At 41.7% G+C, this 23,515-nt stretch overlaps 1 protein-coding gene across 1 annotated transcript in view; it reads left to right on the forward strand.

Moving 5' to 3' along the window:
* Window positions 1-21,872, forward strand: part of grid1a (glutamate receptor, ionotropic, delta 1a) — a gene marked incomplete at both ends in the record, with an annotated part of 336,048 nt that extends 314,176 nt beyond the window's left edge. Inside the window, 8 exons of the mRNA XM_083695162.1 lie at window positions 4,114-4,215; window positions 5,285-5,482; window positions 7,884-8,214; window positions 9,972-10,110; window positions 14,912-15,107; window positions 16,472-16,638; window positions 17,272-17,512; window positions 21,441-21,872. Of these exons, the coding sequence (XP_083551288.1) occupies window positions 4,114-4,215; window positions 5,285-5,482; window positions 7,884-8,214; window positions 9,972-10,110; window positions 14,912-15,107; window positions 16,472-16,638; window positions 17,272-17,512; window positions 21,441-21,872 (1,806 nt within the window). The remainder of the gene's footprint in view (window positions 1-4,113; window positions 4,216-5,284; window positions 5,483-7,883; window positions 8,215-9,971; window positions 10,111-14,911; window positions 15,108-16,471; window positions 16,639-17,271; window positions 17,513-21,440) is intronic.
* Window positions 21,873-23,515: the final 1,643 nt, after the last annotated feature.

Raw genomic sequence — 23,515 nt, forward strand, 5'->3', positions numbered from 1 at the left:
TGTGGTATGGCAGCACTACTGCTATGGACCGCAGACACCTGCAGAGAGTGGTGAAGACTGCTGAGAAAATCACCAGGACTCCACTGCCCTCTCTGCAGAGCATCTACCACCGCAGAGTCCACCCACAGGAGAGCCGCCTCCATCCTCAAGGACCCCACCCACCCCCAGCACGGACTGTTCACACTTCTACCCTCAGGCCGGAGGTACAGAAGTGTTAAATGCAGGACCACCAGACTAAAGAACTCCTTCTTTCCCACTGCCATCAGGCTCCTAAACAACGCATAGGAGATTATAATCATTGACTACTTCATATAACTGTACTACCTCATATAACTGAACCCGACTGTCATTTTCAGTTTGCACATGCATAATTGCACTGTTTACATTTGCACTGTTTTATTATTATTATTGTTGCTTTTTTATTATCACATGCTGCCTTAAATTTTGTTATCTTGTACATTTTGTTTAGTATATATTGTATATTTTTTAGTATTGTACATTTTACATTGGTTGGCATTCTGCGGACAGCAAAGCAAGAATTTCATTGTACAGGGAAACGTGTTTTCTACTGTGCATATGATAATAAACACTTTGAATCTTGAATCTCGAATTCAGATTCCTGGGGACAATCATTTCAAAGGACCTGAGGTGGGTCGGAGAACATCACCTCCACCATCAAGAAGGCCCAGCAGAGGATGTTCTTCCTGCGGCAGCTGAAGAAATTCAACATGCCAACCTCACCAAGTCAATTTCCTGTATGTGTCCAAATAAATGTTGATTCTGATTCTGATTCTGATCTGATTCTGCAATGGAATTAACTTTCCCTCACATCTTATGATAATGTGCACCCATCTTTCCATTGTGTCTACTTTCAAAGAACAACATGTGATATGCCTTTCTTTGTCCAAATTTCCTACAGGCAACTTTAAGAAGGTTGTTCAATTATGGAAAGAATGCTCTGTTGTTGCTCCAACAGGCAATTCCTTCTCTTTTATCCACACATTTGAGGCCCCTGAACAGTTTCTTATTCTTATGATTTGAGTGCTCAGTGTAAAAGCAGGCAATGCTGTGTCAAACTAGTAGTGTCGTGCTCACCAGGGTTTCTTTCTTTTATTCTGCCTCCATGCTGGGAGAAATGTCTCGCCCTCCTTACTGAGAACTTAATTTCCAACGAAACATCATGAGGGGCAGAGACGGAAGGGTCCACTTTTATGTTCCTGTATGGTCTCATGGTTCAGTGTAAGGTTATGGTTATCTCTTTAAGATTTCAAAGTCTCTTATTTTCCCATGTCATGTGTTTTTTTTCTCCAAACCAGCTAATGAGAAAGGGCAGGGCCATGTGTCTCATATCAACTGAACAGGAGTTACCTAGGAATTTAGTTGGTTCAAGATTAGTGGGGTTCTGCCTTGAACCGATTCACATCAAAAGTCCTCCCCAGGAATTTAGTGGGTCGGTACCATTCACGCCGAAGATGTAACCTAGGTCTTTGCATACAGTAGCAACGATCAAATATTTACGGATATAATAGCAACGCCAATGTGCCAGTGAAAAGAAACGACAAAGTCCGAAATAAATGAATTGTTAAGCTTAATTTTCCGTATGAGAAAAATTGACAGCAACATTTTTTACTATTCATAATCAAAAGGAGTTTGTTGGGGTTTCACATGGATTTTTTTTTTGTTTTGCCTCACAAATGTGTGTGTTTTTTTTTTTTTTTAGCTTTTTTAGCACACGAAACGCACAGCTAAACTAGTGGGTTTCTACTAGGTCCGGAGCTCTGCAATTGCTGGGGAGGAATTCAGTGGGTAGACCCATTCACACCGAACCTTCCTCACCAATAACCCACTAAATACCTACGGCATTTAGTTCTATTACAGCATATTGGATAACTATCATTCATATTCCTTTTACCCGCCTCAATGTAACATTGATAGTTTTAGGATATTTACATACCCAGCCTGGGAAGGATAATAGAATTTGCCCATCCTATACCCACCATGAGGTTGCTACAACCTACCTGTTTATAACACAGGTGCACAGAAGGAGAGATTGGTTGGAGTAATCAAGGTCACTGATCTGATCACCCACATACACAGTTCAATTTCATATCAGCCACATCATCACTTTGCTTGTTGTATAATTCCTTCTTTCATCCATGCGCTTTCCTCCTCTCACCTTTTCCCTTCACCTGGGAGTTTTAGTGCAACAGCTGTCTGTGACAAAAACCTCTCCAAGCCAAACCTTCATACCATAACCGCTACAATAACCTCTACACAGCATACATTGTCACCATATTAACAATAGTTAAAAAACTAGAACTAATGCTCATAACCTGCAATTCCAATCAATGTTTGCAATCATGGAAAGCAACAGCAAACAGTTACACCAGCGGGCCCTGGTGGCAATAAATTAATAAAACCGAAAGCTTAAGCTTTTACCTTGAATCAGAGGAGCTGCAGTGTTGGATAGCCTAAGCCAGCTTGCTAACATGAAAAGCATTCCTTGTTGAATAAGGTTGTTGCGTAGGCTAAATTAGCTGCATTAGCTAAGAAGTGAAAGGTAAACTAAGAAGAACAAAAAAATAATCATAACAAAATAATATTAAAAAAAATAGTTAGCTCTCTCTATATTAATTTCTTCAAAACTGTTCAACTTTTGTCTTTCGCTTTTCTTTGAGTCAACTACTTTCCACACTTTGTGCACTGCAATCCTAGCTGTAATGTGTGTGTGTGTGTGTGTGTGTGTGTGTGTGTGTGTGTGCATTCAGTAGCCTACTTCTTATTCTTACTTCTTATTCTCTTATCCTTTGATTGAATGGACAAGATGTTAGTTCATACTGCAAGAGCTCTGATAGGTTGGAGGACGTCCTCCGGAAGTCATCATAATTACAGTGTAAGTATATGGAAGGTGGTTTTGTATTGGAGTCAATGCAGCCAGAGGAGGACAGAAAATAGCTGTCCTCCGGCTACACCATGGTGCTACCCTAGAGGGTGCTGTTGAGACTACTGTAGACCTTCATTGCAAAACAATTGGTTTTAATCAAGTATTTGGTATCAGGTAAGTGTGAATATATTTAGTATAGTTGTATCTAAAAAGCATAACTTTTTAAATGTTTCACTAGTTTATGTTTTTCTGAAATTCACTGAGTAGGATGGTCCTCCCTTTCCTCCTCTGTGGAGCCTCCACTGATTCCTAAGTACACTCTTTGGCGTGAGACATGGGACTTTAAATTACTTTTGAAACTTCCCCCTATACTGTATCTTGTATGAGTCTAGAAACTTATTCTACTTTTCGCACACCATGGGTGTAGCCAAGCTGTATTGCTGTGGGCAATATGAAGGTTTTGGAGAGTGAGAGAGAGAGAGAGAGTATCTGCCATGGCTGAGGTAGGCTTTGTATAGAGGAAGGCCTGCTGTTTGGCCTTAGGCCAGCACTCTTGTCATGCCAGCTCGGTCCCTGCGGCTGCTCCCAAAGATGTGTCAGTTCTTTGACAGTCTTTGTCCAACTAGCAGCTGTGATTAAGAATTCAACAGCAAAAACTTTCCCAAGTAGGCTATGGGTCAAAAACAGTGGAGGCTGGTGGCAAATCCGAATACAGGCTTATTGTAATGCATGCATTACAATGAGCCCGTCCTCCGATTTCTACCTCTGCCAGCCTCCACTGGTCAAAAGCTAGAAGGTACATCAGCATGATTCTGATGCTGTAGTGGGACATAGTGGGATTTATTGAGGGGTTTGTTATAGCATCATTACAGCAAATACCATCCTATCTTCTGTTATGTTAAGTTGTGTGGCCCTGTGGTGTGTTTGTAAGCAGGGCGAGTGTTGCAGGATTGAGAAGAAAGCCCTGATATTATTCTAGAGGCTGCAATTGTTGCCTTGGTGACCAGCTCATACATTTGCATGGCCATTTTCCTGAGCTTCTTAAAATGAGTGAGTCACACTAATGCCAAATAGAGTGATTAGATAAGGCACTGCAATACCCCCTTTGTGTTTTCACTGAAGATAATTGATTGTTTAATTATGTTGCTGATACTTTGTTGAGATATGTTATACTCTCTCCGTGGTCTGTCCCCGCTACTGCAAATCTTCTCGCTCTCTCTCTCGCTCAGATTGCAACTTGGAACTCCACTCGAGGTCTGAATGGTAGTCTAAAGGAGAGCCGAATAGAGAATGGTATGCAAGGAGTGACACTCAAGGTGGTTACATTACTGGTAAGTAGTGCCATGTATTGGTTGTTTCTTAGTCTGCAACTCAAACACCAAGAGCATCATGACAACTTTAAATCAACAAACACAGTTCTTGGCCTAAAGAAGTTAAGCTGCACTGTTACACATTCAAAGTATTTGCTCCAGCATTATCAAAATAATGAATGCAGAGTGGATCTATCTGCACCGGCATTATTTAGAAAGGTATTGCACATTTCTGCATCATTTTATTTTTTTTGTGTGTTGGACACTTCCAGACACCACTAAACAGTATTTCAGTTGTAGAGGGTTAGGCTTCACTCAGATGAATAAAACTACAGTCATATGGACATCAATTAATCCACCACTTGGTCACAGAAGATACCTATTCTGCTCTAGGATTAGGACATATTTGTACAGTCTTCTCGATCTTGCTTTCTTGATTTGTGGTATCCTATAGTACATCAAATCCAAACTCAACCATACAGTTCATCATTGGTGGTAGTCCGACAGCTAACAAACCATTCTCCTCTCCTCTCTTCTCACAACATATACCTGCTCCATATTTATTCACATAAGTTCTGCTCAGCTCACACTCGGCAGTGCCGTTTAATCAAGTCGTTTCTCCAACCATCCAAGCAGCTCCCCTCTTTAGCTCCTTCTCCCACTCATTCAATTCTGCCCTGACACCTCCAGCCATAAAGAAGAGCCATGGCAAATTAAATGTCGAGCATCTCCATAGCACTGTGTTGCAGGTCAATAGCCACCCAGGAAAACTCTTCATGAAAATGAAGTTTGACTTCCGCAGTGCAGCTGGTCTTCATAAAGAAGTCACCATAGTTTCTAAATGTAATAGAAGACCTTCCCTGAACTGTTGACCTGAACCGTATCAGAAAGCATTACTTGACAAATGATATGCCTGTGATTTGATACACAGATACTACAGTATGGTGCAGCAAAGACTCAAGCTTTGGATATATATGTGTAATATGTTGCTGTATGTGTAATATGTTGCTAGCTGAGACATTGTCATATATTGCTGGAAAGTTTTGGAACTTCTTAACCCACTGGTGTTGTCCTGTACCTGTTTCAACAGGAGGAACCTTTCGTTATGGTCGCGGACAACATCCTTGGACAACCCAAGCGCTATAAAGGCTTCTCTATTGATGTTCTGGATGCTCTGGCTAAGATTCTGGGCTTCAAGTATGAGATTTACCAGGTGGACGATGGCAAGTATGGCTCCCCTCTGCCCAACGGCTCGTGGAATGGCATGATCGGAGAGCTCATCGGTAAGGTAAGTCTGTCTGGAGGTCCATGCCTGGGTGGCTGTTTGCTGCTCTGCCTGTTGCCCAGCCACTTTGGTCCTCCCCTGGCTAGCTAGCACTAACTAGCCTAGTAGGATGTGGCTGTTTATGAAGTGGGGTTAATTGAAGCATCCAGGTATTGTTAAGAGTTACAATGTCTATAGAAAGTCTACACCCCCTTTAAAAATGTTCATCTTTTATTTTCCTAGAGTCTAGAATCAAAATACATTAGATTAGGATTTTTTCCCAATAATCTACACAGCCTACTTGACACCTACTTGAAAGAAAAAATCCCCCAAATGTCAATAATTCATTAAAAAATGAATAACAGAAGCTCAAATGCAAGTATGTCTTCATCAAGTTAGTACTAATACTGAATAAGTTGAATATTCTTATTTGGGGGGTTATATTATTATTAGCAATGATGTTGTTGTTTGAAATTTCAAACTGAATTTTGATGCACTGTCCAGAGGTGGCAGATTTCCAACAAACTTACGCCCTGCTCCTTTAATGCTTTGTAGTAAAACCAAAGAAACACTTTTGCTGTATCACTTGAATTCATTGTTGCAATTTTTTATGGATTTCATTAAGGGCCACTCAGTTATACACTGCCCTGTGTAAGTAATGGGGCAGTGGAGATCTGTTCCCTATTTCAGGGTACTCAAAAGTAATGGGACAATTGTCTTGACAGGTCTTTCTGGTTAGTCAGGTGTGTTACGTCACATCATTTGTGCAGTCATAAGAGAGCTGTCAATGTCTAGAATTGATTCTAGGCTTTGTGTTTGCCTTTGGAGTCTGCTATTGGTGTCTCTCCACATGAGGACCAAAGCAGTGTAAATGAAAGTCAAGGAAGCCTTTATTAGGCTGAAAAACATCCCCAAGGGCTTGCCAAAATCTTAGGCTTGCAAAAATCAACAGTTTGGAACATCAAACATCAAACATCAACCACAGCAATAGCAAACGGGCTGGTAGGCCATGGCAGACCTGAGGGGTGGAATTTAAAAGAAATATCAAGAACTATACCACTTAAAATGAAAAATATCTTAGTATCTTACATATACCCCATAGCCAGCCTTAGTGGGGCCAACCACCAAAATAGTAATATCTCCCTAGAGAAAAAAAAGTCATCCACACACCACAGTACTACAGCAATGAAGCTACACTAAAATGGTGGAAGATAGTATAGCATATCAATTGTCTGCGAACAACTGGCAGAGTTGCTGTTTTGTGCTAGCAACGGTCAAATTAGCCACGTGCTCAAGTCGTAATGACGATGAATGCGCCAGCTAGTCAACTGTCCCAGTCGTTAGCCGAAACTTACACAAGGTACCTATGTTTATTACACAAAGTAACTAGCTAGGAATTACATCAAACTAGTAAATGCTCAGTAGTCGGGGGAGTAAAAACATGAGCTAGCTTCCTGTGAATAGGGCGCGAATATTTCTCACACTAGGCGCGAAAATATTCGCTTGTCAAAGCTAGCCAAGGTCTCAGCCATCTGGAGACAACTCGTCACTTAGTTAGCCGACTGTCCAAGTTCTAGCCATAGCCTACAAGAGGGACCTAGCAAGTTATAATAATAAGAAATTATCGTCCACCTAGCAGGGGTTCAACAACGTTCTTGTATTAGCCTGCTAGCTCAGAAAGTTAACAGATGCTCGCGAGGTGGAAATTGTCGAACTTGGCTGACCAAATTCTTCGATAATCTTCTTCAGAATGTCAAGCTGAGCTGCAGGAATCCAGTAGAGACAACCTAACGCCCCAAGAGAATCATAGGATTCTCAGTAGAACAGTGAAGTTACCTTATAGCTATTGGCTATATGCTTTGGACTGTCAGAGAGTGAACAGTGGAAAAGATGAAAATGGCATCACTGTCAGCGGCCTGTACCAGGCGTGATTGAATAGGGGTCTTCAGCGAAAGGTACACAAGAGTGCGTGTCCCATAGTGAGGGGTCGAACCGAGTCGACTGAAAGAGAACCCTGGATATATCACCTACACAGGCAATGTACACTCACTTAACACTTTATTAGGAACAGTATACTAATACTGGGTAAGGCCTCCCTTTGCTATCAAAACAGTCTTAATTCTATATGGCATTGATTCCACAAGATGTTGCAAACATTCCTTTGAGATTCTGGTCCATGAAGACATGATTGCATCTCACAATTCCTGCAGATTTTTCAGGTGCACTTTCAAACTGTGAATCTCCTATTCTACCACATCCCAAAGGTGTTTTATTGGATTCAGATCTGATGACAGGGAAGGCCACTGAAGAACACTGAATTCAAACTTTGTTATGAATGTACAGAATTCAGAGTAAAATTATTCAGGGTTCGAAACCCTGTCCATCACATGTACATGGGATTTCTGTGTATCCCATCATCCCACAGAGAGCAGACCTGGCCATGTCGGCCATCATCATCACCCCGGAGCGTGAGAGCGTGATAGACTTCAGTAAGCGCTACCTGGACTACTCCATAGGGATCCTCATGAGCAAATCCGAGGAAAAGATCAACATTTTCTCTCTCCTGGCGCCCTTTGATCTGGCCGTGTGGGCCTGCATCGCCGCCGCCATCCCTGTGGTGGGCGTCATGATCTTCATCCTGCGCCGTGTCCAGTCGGCGTGCTCCCAGAACCCCCCTGGGGGCCACCAGAGCCCTTCCGTGTCCACCTCCCTCCAGAGCGCCATCTGGATTGTCTACGGAGCCTTTGTGCAGCAAGGTGATACTGTTTATACTGTTATACTGTTATATATATACTGTTATATATAAACTATGTGTTGCTGAATATTGTGGGAAAGTAAAGCTTCATGCAAACAGCAGGACTGGAATAAGGACATTGGGCTAAACAGTGTAAGGATCAGCATCTGAGTTCTCAACATATATTCAAAGTGGCTTTGAATGAAAAATGTTATTTTTTGTTATCATCAAAAAGTAACCGTGGTGACATCACTATCCCTTGGTACTGTAACAATAGTACACATAGATAGATAGATAGATAGATAGATAGATAGATAGATAGATAGATAGATAGATAGATAGATAGATAGATAGATAGGTGGACGGACGGACGGACGGACGGACGGACGGACGGACGGACGGACGGACGGACGGACGGACGGACGGACGGATTTCTTTTGAAGCATGATGCCCCCTCTATAGCGTTTCAAAGGTGCCTTTGACCTTTGACTGCGAGAATATCAAGTCTTTGAGTCTGGTCGAGATCCAGGCATCTTAGATGTGGATAAATGGCTCCTTCAGCAACTACTGCTAAGCCCTCAACAGCATCTATCAAAGTCTGGCACACTGCCGCTGAACCTTTTTAAGCCCAATGCACACAATATTTAACAAAAGCTAAGTTCTCTACATTTTTTCCTTCTGCCATTTTTCGTCCTCGATTGCTTCTTTTGGCACTTCTTGTTTTACTCAAGGGCGTGTGTGTGTGTGTGTGTGTGTGTGTGTGTGTGTGTGTGTGTGTGTGTGTGTGTGTGTGTGTGTGTGTGTGTGTGTGTGTGTCTTTGGAAGATGACACAAGTCTTTGATAAATATGACTGGGCTGGCATAAACTGTATTATTGTGAAGAGGTATTGCAATTTGGCATGATGGTTGAATGAATTATTTCTTTAGAAAAATTAATGATTGATGTTTCTAACTCTTGGCAAGGTTTTGTTAGGTTCATGGTGCTGTTACAGCCTGTTCAATTTATTTATTTTGCCTCTTATTTGAGAGGGGGATTGACCTTAGGATGACCTTGCTTTACTAGGTCAAGTTCTGCCACAAGAACAGAGAACTTCCCACCACCCTTTGACCTTGGTTTAAGTGACTTGAGGCAAATTCAATAAAACAATAACAAAAACACAACACCAACAGCTCAAGGAGCAGCATTGATTGTGACACTTTGAGACAAATATGTTTTTTTTGTCATACCCTGAATCTCTCAGATGACATTTATACAGCTTTCCTCTTTGAAATGAAAATTCATATTGATATTCCCTCATGCGCTTTCTGTCCTCTGCTGTTTTAGGGCATGTGTTGTTGAGAAGACAGCACTTACACCCCTGCTAGAGAGAGATAGGAAGGGAGGGAGGGAGAGAGAATGGAAGGAGGGAGAAAGAGAGAGAGAGATGAAAAAGCCTTATCTAATGGATGGATCTGCCTCCTGCTGCCTGAGTAAACATTGTGAATGTGGAGGAGAATTTTGAGAGAAAGAGAGGGAAATGAATGACTGGGCCGCAAGGAAAGTTAAGATAAAGAGGGTATGACACTCAGACAGAGGGGAGAAAGAACAGGAAAAGAGAGGTACTTAAACAGTTTGGGTCTAAGCATTGGTATACTATATGGTATTGTATGCCATTATAATGCAGGACCATACGTAATGTTTTTTTTCGTCATTTTACAGGGTCAAGGAAAAACCATTATGAGGAGGATGAAGTATTGTGTATCAGTTGTTGTTGTTGTTGTTGTTGTTGTGTTTTCTAGGAGGTGACTCCATCCTGGGCTCGGTGGCACTGCGTATTGTCATGGGCAGCTGGTGGCTCTTCACCCTGATCGTGTGCTCCTCCTACACAGCTAACCTGGCCGCCTACCTGACTGTGTCACACATGGACAACACTGTACGGTAAGCCAAATGTAAAACTGTAAATCCTGTATGTCGGATCTTACATCTCCTCATGGATGGTCCTCCTCCCTGAGCGGTAAGCCTTACCTCTTGATGGTAAACTAAGCTTCCCTGCACACACACCATCTGATACTGACACTTACAACAGCATTGACCTGCACTGCTGATGTCAAAGTGTTTAAATCCCTGTGGTTGAGTAACACATACTGTGTGTAATGTCAGCTCTCACACCACTTCCTCCTGGTGTTATCAGTCTTTGCTCATCTTTTATCTAATCCAGTGATACAGGTAAAAGTTACAAAATATTTTAATCAGGAGCAGTATGCATTTGCTAATGCTGTTGATCTCCCAAGATGCATTTCATTCATTAGTCTAACTGATGTTGACACAGAGCTGTTAGGTATCTCCTAGTTTTAAACGTAAGGGACCTCAGTCTTTGTCCTGATGGCAATGTTTCAAACAGGTGGTTCAAAGGATGTGAGGGAAGGGCCATTTTGTGTTCTTATTTCTTGATTGTCCGCTCCTCATAGAGATGATTCAGGGTCCTTTGTGGTTTCTCAATGATTTTGTCCCATGTAGTGTCAATCTTTCCAGCTTTATTTACTTGATGTTGTTTAGAGAGCCAAACCAAGCTGTTAGGCTGAAGGTCAGTACTGACTCAATGAAGCAGGTGTAAAATGCTTGCGGTTGACATCCACTGTCCTTAGCTTGCAGAGAAAGAACAGCCTTGACTGCCACATTTATACTCCTCCACTCTTTCTATTGCTTTGGCTCCGATGGTGAGGTGCCTCAGGGGGGGTGGTGCTCGTCGAAGTCAGTGACTACTTCCTTCATCTTTTCCACCTTCAGGTCCAGGAATGCTTGACAGTAGACTGGAGCTTGTCCTCAGAGTTGGAGGTGTCCACAATCACTGTGTCATCTGAGTACTTGATGAAGGTAGTCTCAGGACTGTGCTCTGGCAGTCGTTTGTGTAACAACACAGCAGAGACCACTGCTCCTTGTGGTGAGCCAGTGGAGATGGTCTTGGTGGTATTGCATTGTCCTTTGTATCAAACCCACTATCTGTTAGGAATGATAGGAGGGTTGAGGCCCATGGTCAGCAGTTTCCGGGGCAACGTGTTGGAGAAATCTACAAAAACTAAGCTGGTGTATGATTTTGGTGTTTCCAGATGGGCATGGGCAGTGACAGTAGAGCATCATTGACTCCTCTATTCTGTTGTTAGGCAAACTGTAGTGCTATGCTCTACACACTCTGCTGGATCTGGGAAAGCACCAGGCACTCAAAACACTTCATAATGACTGAATGGTGAAACCAGCATGTACACAAATACCCTTAAGTAAAAGCTGATAATATTTACTTTAACCTCATAGTCATTGTTTGATTTGAAATCCAAATAGAGCCAAAAGAAGAAAAAAATGTTTTGCTATATTTTTCTCTCGTTTGAAAGAGTGGGTTTATTTGGTGTGGGATATGGCCACAGTACTAGCCTCTACATGCTTTATTAAACCGATTAATTTGATTTACTTTTTACATCCATTCCTGGCTATTCTCATGTATTTTATGCATTGAGTTTCCTAGCTAGCTAACAGCTACTCTCCTCTGAATATATAGTGAATGAACGTCGCAAATCATGTCGCAAATCATGCTTTGCTGGAAGTTTGGACAGTAATGACCACCAGATACATTATCTTCCCCTTGTGTTAGATAGTTGTGTAACTCTTCCGCAGCAACAGGTTTCAGGTTTTGCTATGGGATGAAATAAAGAGATGTGAGGTCGACATCTTTTGGAGAGGGTATACTTTATTCTATGTTAACAGCAGATGTTTTTTTCTCTCTCTCTCTCTCTGACATTTACTTCTTCCAAATAATATATACCAGTCGAAGACACTTACAGGAATTTGGCCTTGAAGATAAGGTCCTAGGTTGCTACGGTAACCAGTCCCCTGACTCCCTCTTTCCCTAGCAGATGTAATTTAGACTCTCTGCGTTGTGTGTAAGGCACTGCTAGGTGAAAGGTCGGGAGGTAAAGACTAAGACTCATAGAATATTGTACAATTCCAGGACTTGCCATCGTCCCGATAACATTGCCAATGCAAACTTTTGTGGGCAAGCTTTACAGTACATACAGTGTCGGTATTGGAGGACGTATTATGCCATTGCCGTTTTATGGATTATTTACCTGATTTTCACAGAGCATCAAAGTTTGGACATAACAGGCCCATAACTAGGGAGGTCAAACATTCTGGCCACTGCACCATCACAATGGGGACAAGTTGGGAGTTTTAAGTCAGCTGCCAGGCAAAATAGCTGTTTCAGGTCATTTTAACCCATTATAAATATCCCAAATAATGTGAAATAGTGTACAGTTACCTGTCAATTCATGTTGTCATGACAGTTACCATTATTAAACACCACACCTCCTGTCCTGTTTGGAATGCTAGGGGGAGGGGCTTTCCTTCTCCAAAGTGGCCTAACCTAATGCGGCTGTAGGGCAGTTGGGCACATCATTATCCTGGGAAAGGCATCCCTTTCAGCAATGTCATTATACTAGCCTATAGTATAGTGAAAGCTATAGATGATGTAGCCCCCATGTGGCTAGGCGGATAACATCTTCCTCAATGCAGGCCTATGGACAGACAGTGTCGAAGACTTTGCTATGTATCGAAATAAAAATGACCCCGCCAAGACAGTTTGTTACAGTTAGTTTCCATACATGGCAAAGTCTCCGACTCTATCTGTCCACAGAACTGTGATAATTGATGTTTCCATGACAATTGGCAACATCACCGTCTGGTACGGTAACAGCACAGCCCAGGACAGGCGAGCTCTGCAAAGGGTGGTACGCCTGGCAGAAAAAACCATGGGAGCTCCAACCCCCCCTCTCCATGTCCTGTACACCAGGAGGTGTAGGACCAGAGCCTACAGGATTATGAAGGACCCTCACCACCCGAAACATGGACTGTTCCAGCCGCTGCGGTCAGGAAAACGCCTCCGCTGTCATGCAGCAAGAACAGAGAGGCTAAGGCTGAGTTTCTTCCCCCACGCCATCAGAATCGTCAACGATGACCCCACCAGTGCCCCCCTCAAGTCACTCACACATGCACTGTCATCTTAACACATATGCACACACATAATCATCCACCTGCTATTTATATTGCTTACTTATATACTTACTGCTTATACTGTTCATATTGTTTATACTGTTTATACTGTCCATACTGTATATTTTTTAGTACTTCTATTTTTATTTTATTGTATTTTAAAACTTATTGTATTGTTGCACTACTCTGTGGCACTGTCACTTTTGCATTTCACTGTATACTTGTATGCACGTGACAAATAAAGAATCTTGAATCTTGAATCTTGAATCAATTGCCGTTTAGTTGAAATTAATTTGTCCTGACTTTGTTCTACAACATAATAGAATCAGCCTAATGATCCCTCTTGCTGTGCGGCACTCACAGGAAATTGGGGGACAAACTCACCACAAAAACACAAGCCCAATGAACTTTTGGAGTGCCCTCTCACACTGTAAAACATGTCAAGGAATGAAATTGAGTTAGCATTATAATTTCTTGGAATATAGTGGCACTGCATATTAAACAGAGGAGGTGTTCTGTTAGTGTGCCATGGGCAGTGAACATTATAATCCTCTGTTCATTGAATTAATGTCTTCATTAATAATGTCCAAGACTAGTACAGTACTTGTTTTTTTAATTTGTTTTTTGAATTTGTGAAATAGAATTCACTTTACTCCGAGTACTGCATACAGTATATATTTATCAGAGTACATTTAACAGTTTTGTTTTGCATTTTAATGCATACTTTAATGCATACTTAAGAATTGAGATACTTTATGAAAATGAAGTGTGAACTTTCACACTTTATTTTCATAAAGTATTTCAATTCTTAAGAGTTCTTCTCTCATGAAGAAAGTATTTGCCTGCAGTTGGATGAAGAGGAATTGGCAAAGTTTCACATGTATTCTGCCTGTTTCACATCAGATGGCAGACAGTAAACAAACTAATATGAACATGGTTATTAGTATAACCATTTACAATAATTCTGCTCAATTACATCACATACTGTCATATAACTCTAGTCTCTCATAGACAACTTTATTCTTTTGTCTAAGAACATATTTACTTGTGTTGCCATACTGTATGAGCCACAGATTATACTGAAATAGATGTTTAGCAATACTGAACCTATATTCAGTAAATGGTTATTATAAGTTTGTCTTTAAGAACATAATGACAGAAATGTAATCATACACTTAGACACATATTTGAGCTCAAGGCGATATTTACAGTTCTGTGGCTTGAATACCAATATTCATGCCTGGTTGCCCAAGATATTGTACTTTTATTATATATTTGTGCTATTACTGTAGCACAACGTGTCTCACATGACAACAACAGTAACAGGAGTTATTGACTGCAAAGACTGCAAACAGAGGCTATTGCGCCTAGTCTGGTGTGGGAGAGCAAGTGTGACCAGTCTAGCAATATTCCACATGCCAGGGATGGGGGGGACACTGTTTCTACCCTTTTCAGGGGTTCCCAATCGTCTTCATCCTGGAGCCCCCGTCTTCATCCTTTTCACACCTGATGAAATGTTTTATTTTCTATATTATGTGAATACAGTAGCCTACAGTGTACCTGTTCACAATTGTAATGTATTTCTGTCAAATAAAAAAAAGTTACAGTCACTGGTTTTTGTGGTCCTCGTCTGTCCCCCCCCCCCCAGTTTGGAAACCACAGCCCTATTTGACCTGTGGTGTTTACTGTGACCTTCCAGGACCTTCCAGGACCTGTCTAAGCAGATGGACCTGGCCTACGGAACAGTGAGAGGCTCATCTGTGTACGAGTACTTCCGGGCCAAAGGCACCAATCCGCTTGAGCAGGACAGCACCTTCGCCGAGCTCTGGAGAACCATCAACAAGAACCATGGCCACGAGCACTCGGTGTCCAGCCCCTCTGAGGGCATCCGCAAGGTGAGCCATGATGATAATAATAACAACAACAAAAACAACAACAGCAACAACAATGTCTTATTTGTAAGCCACATTTCCAATGCTCAATATGCTTACAAAGCACTTACTAATGTAACAGCATATTAATAATACAATGTTGAGTAATTGAGGCGTGACTACAAAGCTATAGAGTCAACTTTATGTTAACCGTGATTCACTCACCTGAACCAAGAATTAACAATGTTGTTTCCTCTTGCAGTGAAAGAAGCTTTTAGATTTCATACAAATGGTAACCACCTAGACATTTTTTTCAAGATGATTTAAAATGAATAATGAATGAATAATTAACTTTACTTCATCATGCAGGGCACACTATTGGGTCTGTAGACAGGCAATTACTTGTCCTGATGCAGGGAAAGGAGGTGTGGGTGTAAATTAAATTGTTAAATTATTGAAATGTGTGGCTTTTTTAATGACCCTCACCCGCCGCCCAAACAAGCAATCACACACAAACTCACACACACACCACCAGTCTGAGAAATGATCCAGTAATTAAACAAATAACTTACAACAGAGTCTAGACACACATACTTGTCATTACACATAAGTAATATCTGGCTGCAATTGGTTGAGCCAATGCTTTTCGTTATTGTGCAGATCAATGGTAAATTGCTTTGTGTTTTTGTGCTCTAGCTAAAACCATGTTGGATGAACACTGTTATTTTCCAAATAAATAGTTATAGTGTAGTCGATATTTGGGAAAGCTTGACTTAATCAGAGCCATTGAAGCCAAAGTATCAGAGTGCCATTACGTAGAAATGGCCAATGACTTTCTCAAACTTTCCCATTCTTTAGCGTTAGTAATTGTTTTACAGAAGGTAGTTGGTGAATTTCAGAACCTTGTGCAGTTCCAAAACTATTTGAAGCCAAAGGCTGTTCATGTTTTTTTTATAAAAGAAGAAGTGACATTACCTTGGAATACCATAGACTCCTGGAAAAGAGGCAAGCAGAACAAAAACATTCACCCACAAAAACAGGATTTAACAGAGTCTGCTTCTTTTATTGTAAAAGTAGAATAAACTTCACGGTCAAGCGCCTGCCCACTCTTTTAGTTCCACCTTGCGAACACTATTCTCACTTCTGCTGCATATTGCAGCAATGATTTATAAAGACTGTCATTGTAGACTAATAACTGTGAACAAGGCTTATGACTGGGAGTATGTGTCTGTGTCACATAGGTGCCTGTGTCTGTACAGTGTAGACACCAGGGGAGGCTGGTGTGAGTAGAAATCAGAGGACACCTCATCGTAATCCATGGAATGGAATGAGAATGGTATGGGTTTGATACCATTACTCAATGTACTGTACTATATTTCCTCCCACAGGCAAAAAGAGAGTCCTATGCCTTTTTGTGGGACATGGCTGTCGTGGAGTATGCAGCTCTGACCGATGATGACTGCACCCTCACTGTGACAGGCAACGGCTTCAGCAGTAAAGGCTACGGTATGGCTCTGCAGCACGGAAGCCCCTACAGAGACCTCTTCTCTCAGAAGTGAGTCCACAGTGTTGCGTGCGTGCGTGCGTGCGTGCGTGCGTGCGTGCGTGCGTGCGTGCGTGCGTGCGTGCGTGCGTGCGTGCGTGCGTGCGTGCGTGCGTGCGTGCGTGCGTGCGTGTGTGCATGCGTGCGGGTGCTTTCATTAGCCACATGGCAGTGCTTGTTTAACTCGCTTCAAAATCCATTTATTTTAACGACTGCCATTTTCCTGCTTTCAGCCCTAGTCTAAATGACTGTTATTCATCTCCCATTATGATAAGTTTGATTTTACATACAGTAACCTGTTTAACATGACTTTCATACAGGATGTACAGGGTATACTTTAATAATATATATTAAACATTGACTGTTATTATGCCTACTGTATTGCATCCTACTTGTTGCATTTTAGACATGTCATTATCATTTGAATAATTTGTAATTAATTCTAGTGAATTTAGACCTATCCTTTATGTTTGAATGGGAATTCACTCCAATATGCTATCAATGACTTAAGTGAGGCAATGCACAGCACTAACCCCCCCGCCCTCTCTCTCTCTCTCTCTGTCTCTCTTTCTCTCTCTCTCTCTCTCTCTCTCTCTCTCTCTCTCTCTCTCTCTCTCTCTTTCTCTCTCTCTCTCTCTACGTCAGGATCCTGGAGCTGCAGGAAAAGGGCGACCTGGACATTGTGAAGCAGAAGTGGTGGCCCAGAAAGGGCCGCTGTGACCTGGACCGCCACACAGAAGCCCAGTCTGAGGGGAGGGCCCTGAGGCTCCACAGCTTCGCCGGTGTCTTCTGCATCTTGGCGGCGGGGCTGCTGCTGGCCTGCCTGGTGGCCGGCCTGGAGACCTGGTGGAGCAGCAATCGCTGCCGGCAGGAACAGCCCAAAGAGGTGACCGAGAACGCAGCCCAGACCCTGCAGACCCCAGCCCTGCCCAGGCCTCTGCCAAGGCCCCGGCCGAGACCCAGACCCCCAGGCCCCCCGGTCCTGCCCAGGGATGCCACTGCCACACTCTACTTTATGGATCCAGGCACAGACGCCAGCCCTGATTTAGTAGAGCTGCAATACACCCAGTTATAGGTGTGCCCTGCTGTGAAGATAGTCCACATAAAGTCATGTGATCTCATTTTTTCTACTCATGTGCGAGAGGAGTTTGGGCTGAATTTGAGTGATTTGTTTGACGCTCTTGGCTCTTAGTTGTTTTCGTTTTCTCAAAAAAATCTAAATGCGCAGTCATTTACCTGTTATTTTGGTTCTTTCTGCTGAAAAGTGAGGATTCATTATCATTGTCATTGATGATCATAACGATTAAACCACCATAGAATTAATGACAGTAGTTTACATACTGTACAGTGGTCCAACTAATTCAACAAAATTGCGCTCCTGAGTCAATATTTTCAAAAGCTTTTCAAAAGCATATCCATTCAGGTCATGCTGCTTCATCAGACCAAGTTCATTCAGCCAGAGGTTGGCCAGCCTGCTATAAGCATGTGGCTTCATCAGAGCAAAGGCTTGACATGGATCCCTAAACTAAAGTGTGAGCAAATACTAGCTTTGACCTGTCTGTTTGATTCCACTATCTAATAATGCAATAAGAGCCACAGAAAAGGGAGCACTTAGGACCAAATTCTAACTTGAGATCTTCATCAAGGAACTTGAATACTGATTGACATCAATGAGCGATGCAAAGGTCAGAGTAACAGATCCACAGTCAAGTTAGGATTTGGCCCTCAAGTAAAGCTGCCGTCATAATGCTGTCATATGAGCCCGCATAACACTTGACATCCACTATTCCGTTATTGGTAGTTAGTTCATTGCCCTATAGTGAAATACTCGTAAATTGGCGGAAATAAACTGTTATGACCTTCAATGACAGGTGTTTTCTCACTCTTATGACAGCGAAAGCATAACATAGGCATTATGGTGGCTAATCCAAGTAAAGGGTAACCCCAGTCCATAATCCTTAGCAATTCTACTGAATGACGTCTTATTGCAATTATATATATAATTATATATAGAGATAGATTATATGTATGGTTCTCTGTGATCTCGTGCAGGTCACTAAGGACTACATTCTGGACAGGGTTTCTGGTCCATTGACATATAATGACATTACAAGTGCTTCATCGGAAGGGAGGCGGGACATATGGACAGACAGACAGAGAGACTGGGAGGAAACAGAGACTAATGACACAGGTCAGGAGAGACCCGAGATACAGGATGTTACTATATGGGGTGGGGTTTTGGGGTGTTGGGGGGGGGGGGGGGGGGGGTTGGGCATGGGGCTGATTTGGGCTAGATATGAATCACTTTACCAGTCATCTCATGCAGTGTTCATGCGAACACAGAAACTCTGACCTTCCGAATTAAAATAAACGCACATTAGTTTTGTAGAGCTTCCTATTGGCTGATTTTGATACCTGAGTTTCCCACTCAGAAAGTATTATCTTTATACAATGAGTTTCTAAGTCGGAAACATCAGAGTTTCCTAGTTCCAAGCACACTGTGGGCCCCAATTTGCTTCCGCGAAAGAGCGCTGTGCAACACTAAACCCATATGCAAGTTTTGCTAATTCCGTGTCACAGCATCTGCCACGACCAACACAAATGTACACTGATATAAGAGTTGGCATATTCAAACACATGGACAATCCACTTCAAATAATTACCAAGAGGCGAAAGTAGACATGGAAAAACAAATAAAGTGTTTTCTTCCTATCTCTAGCACTTAGACAAAATGTACTTATTGTGTCTGCTAAATGACTTAAAAGTAAATTGTAAATATATTTGATCATAACGGCAGCTGTAGTTGTTGCCTGTTGTGGATAATCCCTCATGCCACCAGTACATCCTCTATAAATAAGTTGAAGTAGGCCTTGTGCATATTCTCACATTACTACATTCTGTATGCCAAAAACATTGAATGACCAATGTTGCATACATCGATGGCCTCTGGCTCTCTGTGCCAATTATAAATTAAATCATGGAACCGTTTTTCAATCCGTGGTTATATTGTGAGGGGAAACTAATATAAACTAGCATACAATACAATACAATAGGCCGATGTAAGTTCACCCCACACTGCATGATCGCCCACACTGATCACTGGAACAGTGCACATCGCTGTCTTAACAGGTTGAATATTATCTACGAAGCCAGCGAGCCTAAGTATGCCTACAATAGGCTACTAATAACTATATATTCCTGACGGTGTTTACAGTGAGGAAACAAAAAGGTATGAAATTATATAAATAAATGCATGTAGGAAACTGTAAGACTGCACTTAAGTGGCAGGTAATTATGGTCATGACTGGGGGTTGTGAGAGATAAAGGAGAATTGGCTATTTATTTAGCTGATTGCAAGTGATAAGAAACATGAGAAAAGTTTAAACAGGTTCATTAAACTGTTACAGCATTTGGAGACACGCAGCAGGTTGAATTTGGCGGCCCACTGTACGCTTGTTGAGTTCTTAGATTATGACATCATAGACACTTCAGCTTGTGGTTACATTTGTTGCCTACAACTGATAGTATGGGCATTTTATTTGTCAAAAATGATTATCCATTCCAACATTCGCAGAAAAATCCTGATTGGCGAGGACAATGGACATTCATATAATATTCAATTAACCCCAACCACTCATTGCCAGAGACCTGCTCTCCACCTCTATGCTAACTAAAACTTTGCCGAACGAAATTACCAATTTAGCTGTCATGGCAACTAAAACGTAGTGTTGTGCAACGCTCTTTAACAGAAGCACATTGGGGTTCTGTGGACGTTTGGCTTGTTTATTATTTATTTATTGTTTTATGATTTCAATTTCATGAATGCATGATGGGAAATGTCTGGAAACGGTCAAAAAGAGGACAAGGAGCTGCCAAGAGGCTATTTGTTCGGATTTGTTATATGACAAATAATCTCCTTCCTGTTTACGTTGTCTCATCAAGCATCGCGTTTTTCACCCATTACTCTAGATATAATGAAAGGGAGAGAGAGAGAGACAGACGACAATAACAGTTTTTTACTTTACTTTAATATGCAATCAGGGATAATTATATCTACTTACTATCAAAAATTATTTTGTCATATTATTTCAGGTTTGTCCCCTTCAATCATCATTGTGATACATTGTACTCTGCTTGTGAGAGTATCGATGCTGTTCATGCAGTAGAGCGCTAACGTTGCAGCACCAGAGGTGCATGGATACACAACACGTTGGTTTGGAGAAAAGCATTCTACTGAATGAAGAGACATCCTGATCATAGTTCATTTGAAATGTGGAGAAATATACTTTAAAAAAAGCACATTTCAGATGGTGGTAATATCTTAGTCCCATTTTGTCTTTAATTTTGCAGCTTGAAGTTTAAGCATAGCTTTGATGTGTGTTTGACGTTAGGATTCATGCAGGGTGGAATCTTAACTCAAGATCTGTGCCTGTAACTCCAACATTTGTGTAAATCTTCCGTTCATGTCAATGGGATGGGATGATTCGACTTATGCACGCAGATCACAAGTTATGATTCCACCTTTAATTATGTTGATTTTAGTAGACCAGCATTCAATTACATTACTCAATCCCCAATTTGGGGAAGTATTTACCTTCCCTAACTGTGAAATGACAATTTGAGATGACTCCATTCATGGAAGTAACTACTCCTGCAGTCTAACTATTTCTAATTGTCTTTCCTTTTCTCCCTCCACCTCCTGCTCTCTCTGTACTCCCTTCTCAACCATTTGTTTCTCTACTTTTCTTACTATTCTTGCATTCTTTCTCTTCACAAACACCTGGGTACCCCTCCCCCTCTCTCTTTCTCTCCAGGACAAAGAGGTGAATCTGGAGCAGGTCCACCACCGTTTGAACAGCCTCCTGGACGAGGACATGGCGCACAAGCAGCTGTCAGGCCAGTCTATCGAGATCTCTGCCCTGGACATCGGCAGCATGCAGCCCAGCCAGTCCCTGGAGGTCCTGTCTGTACGGGACTACCCGGGCCACCGGGGGACACTCTCTGTGACCACCTTCCTCCAGGAGGATCATGGGGCAGGAAGGACACTCGGCAGAGCCGTTGGCAGGACCCTCCCACTCCCCCTCAGCAGTGCCACCATGCCCTCTATCCGTTGCAAACACAGGGCACCCAACGGGAGGCTCTTCCGTCAGAGCCCTATCAAGACGCCCATGCCAATGTCCTATCAGTCAGTGCCCGGAGGACCCATCCCAGAAGCCATTGAGCCTTGCCATGGGACATCCATCTGAGAACTCGATGACCCAATCATAGATGGGGGGGTTAAACAAGAATGGCAAGAGGAGAACTTTTTATTATCAGTTAAGTTTGTTTTTGTGTGTGTGTATGCGTGTGTGTGTGTCGGGGGGGGGGGGGGGGGGTACTTTTGTGTACATATTTGTAAATATGGACTGAAAGTGATGAGGTTAAAAAAATAAAAGTGTATTTTGAATATTCTCAAAAGTTGAGTTTAAAAAACTGAGAAAAAAAAAAAAAAAAAATTGAATGGTTTTGTAAATTGTATTCTTAATTAATAAAGGCGATAATTCCTTGTGGTTGTTTTTTAAGTGCCAAATTCAAAGATGTTTTTCTTTTTTTTCTTTCACATAAACATTATGAATGTACTCAGACAACTAAAGAAAAATTACTTCAAAGACACTGAAAGAATTGATATTTTATATAAAGAGATAAACAAAAAAAGATTAAAAAAAGTTCTCAAAGCCATGCTCATCCATCACTTACTGCAGATGTTGTTTTTTTTGTATCCCTTCCCTATTGTGAAGCTTTAATCTTCATCAATTAGTTAGTTTATCACTTATCTGCTACCCCAGTATCATTGACATGTCAACATAAATTACTTGTTAAATCAGGTAAATAACTATTTCTGTAACATTTGTTCAACTGTACAAGAGACACTGTGAAGGTAGAAATGTGTTTTTCTTCATTCTAGCAGCTTGAAGTTCTATTTTTTGTCGCAGCATAAATAATGCTTTTGTGTCCTACTGTATTTACAGTATGTCATGTTTTCCTTTCACAAGCTGAAAATGTGGTTTAGAAATGCGTTTACAGACTCAATAAATATGTGCGTGTGTACTGTATGAGTGTGTGTGTGTGTGTGTGTGTGTGTGTGTGTGTGTGTGAGTGATTGTGAGAGAGAGAGTGTGTGTGAGAGAGTTGCCTTAGTAACAATATCCCAGTCACAATTCACACGCTTGTTAGTAGGGCCTCTCGCAACGTCACTACCATGTTAGCAGCTAAATTGTGGCAACAAACACAACTTCCCGCTGTTAGAAGTTACGGTAACGCCTAAGTATAACCAACTTGTCAGATAAACCACTTGTTGGACTTGTAGATTTGTTGGCGTGTTGGGCCTATATAAAGAGTTGGCTTAATGAAAGTTTCCATTAGACAAGATTTATTGAAGGAATATGAGTATGTTGTTTGGGGGGAAGGGGGGGGGAGTAGATCAGCTTTAAAATGTGTAAATAGAATAAAATCTGTCTCTGATAGCAATGCTTGCATAATTCTAGTCCCCCCTTTTCTTCCTTGCCCCATCCCTTCCCTCAAAAAATGTTGTATTTTCTAATTGGTGAAACCAATCTGAAAGAAAAAAACATTGAATTAAAGTTGAGAATCTCTACTTTGATCCCATAGTAATTGTTTGATTTCAAATTCAAACTGTTGGAGTATAGAGCTAAAAGAACACAAAATGCTTCCTCTTTCCAGAATGGACCCAGTACATAGACAATGGGTTTACCCATGCTGCCAATATTTGTTTGAAGACAACAGTACTAACCCACAGCGCCACACTCCAGCTCACAGTACCTGTACCTGTGTGTCATGATAAACAATATTCATCTTGCATCATGAGCAATGAATTTTATTTTGATTACTT

The sequence above is a fragment of the Argentina silus genome (assembly GCF_951799395.1).
Source record: "Argentina silus genome assembly, chromosome: X".
NCBI classification, from domain to species: Eukaryota; Metazoa; Chordata; class Actinopteri; order Argentiniformes; family Argentinidae; genus Argentina; species Argentina silus.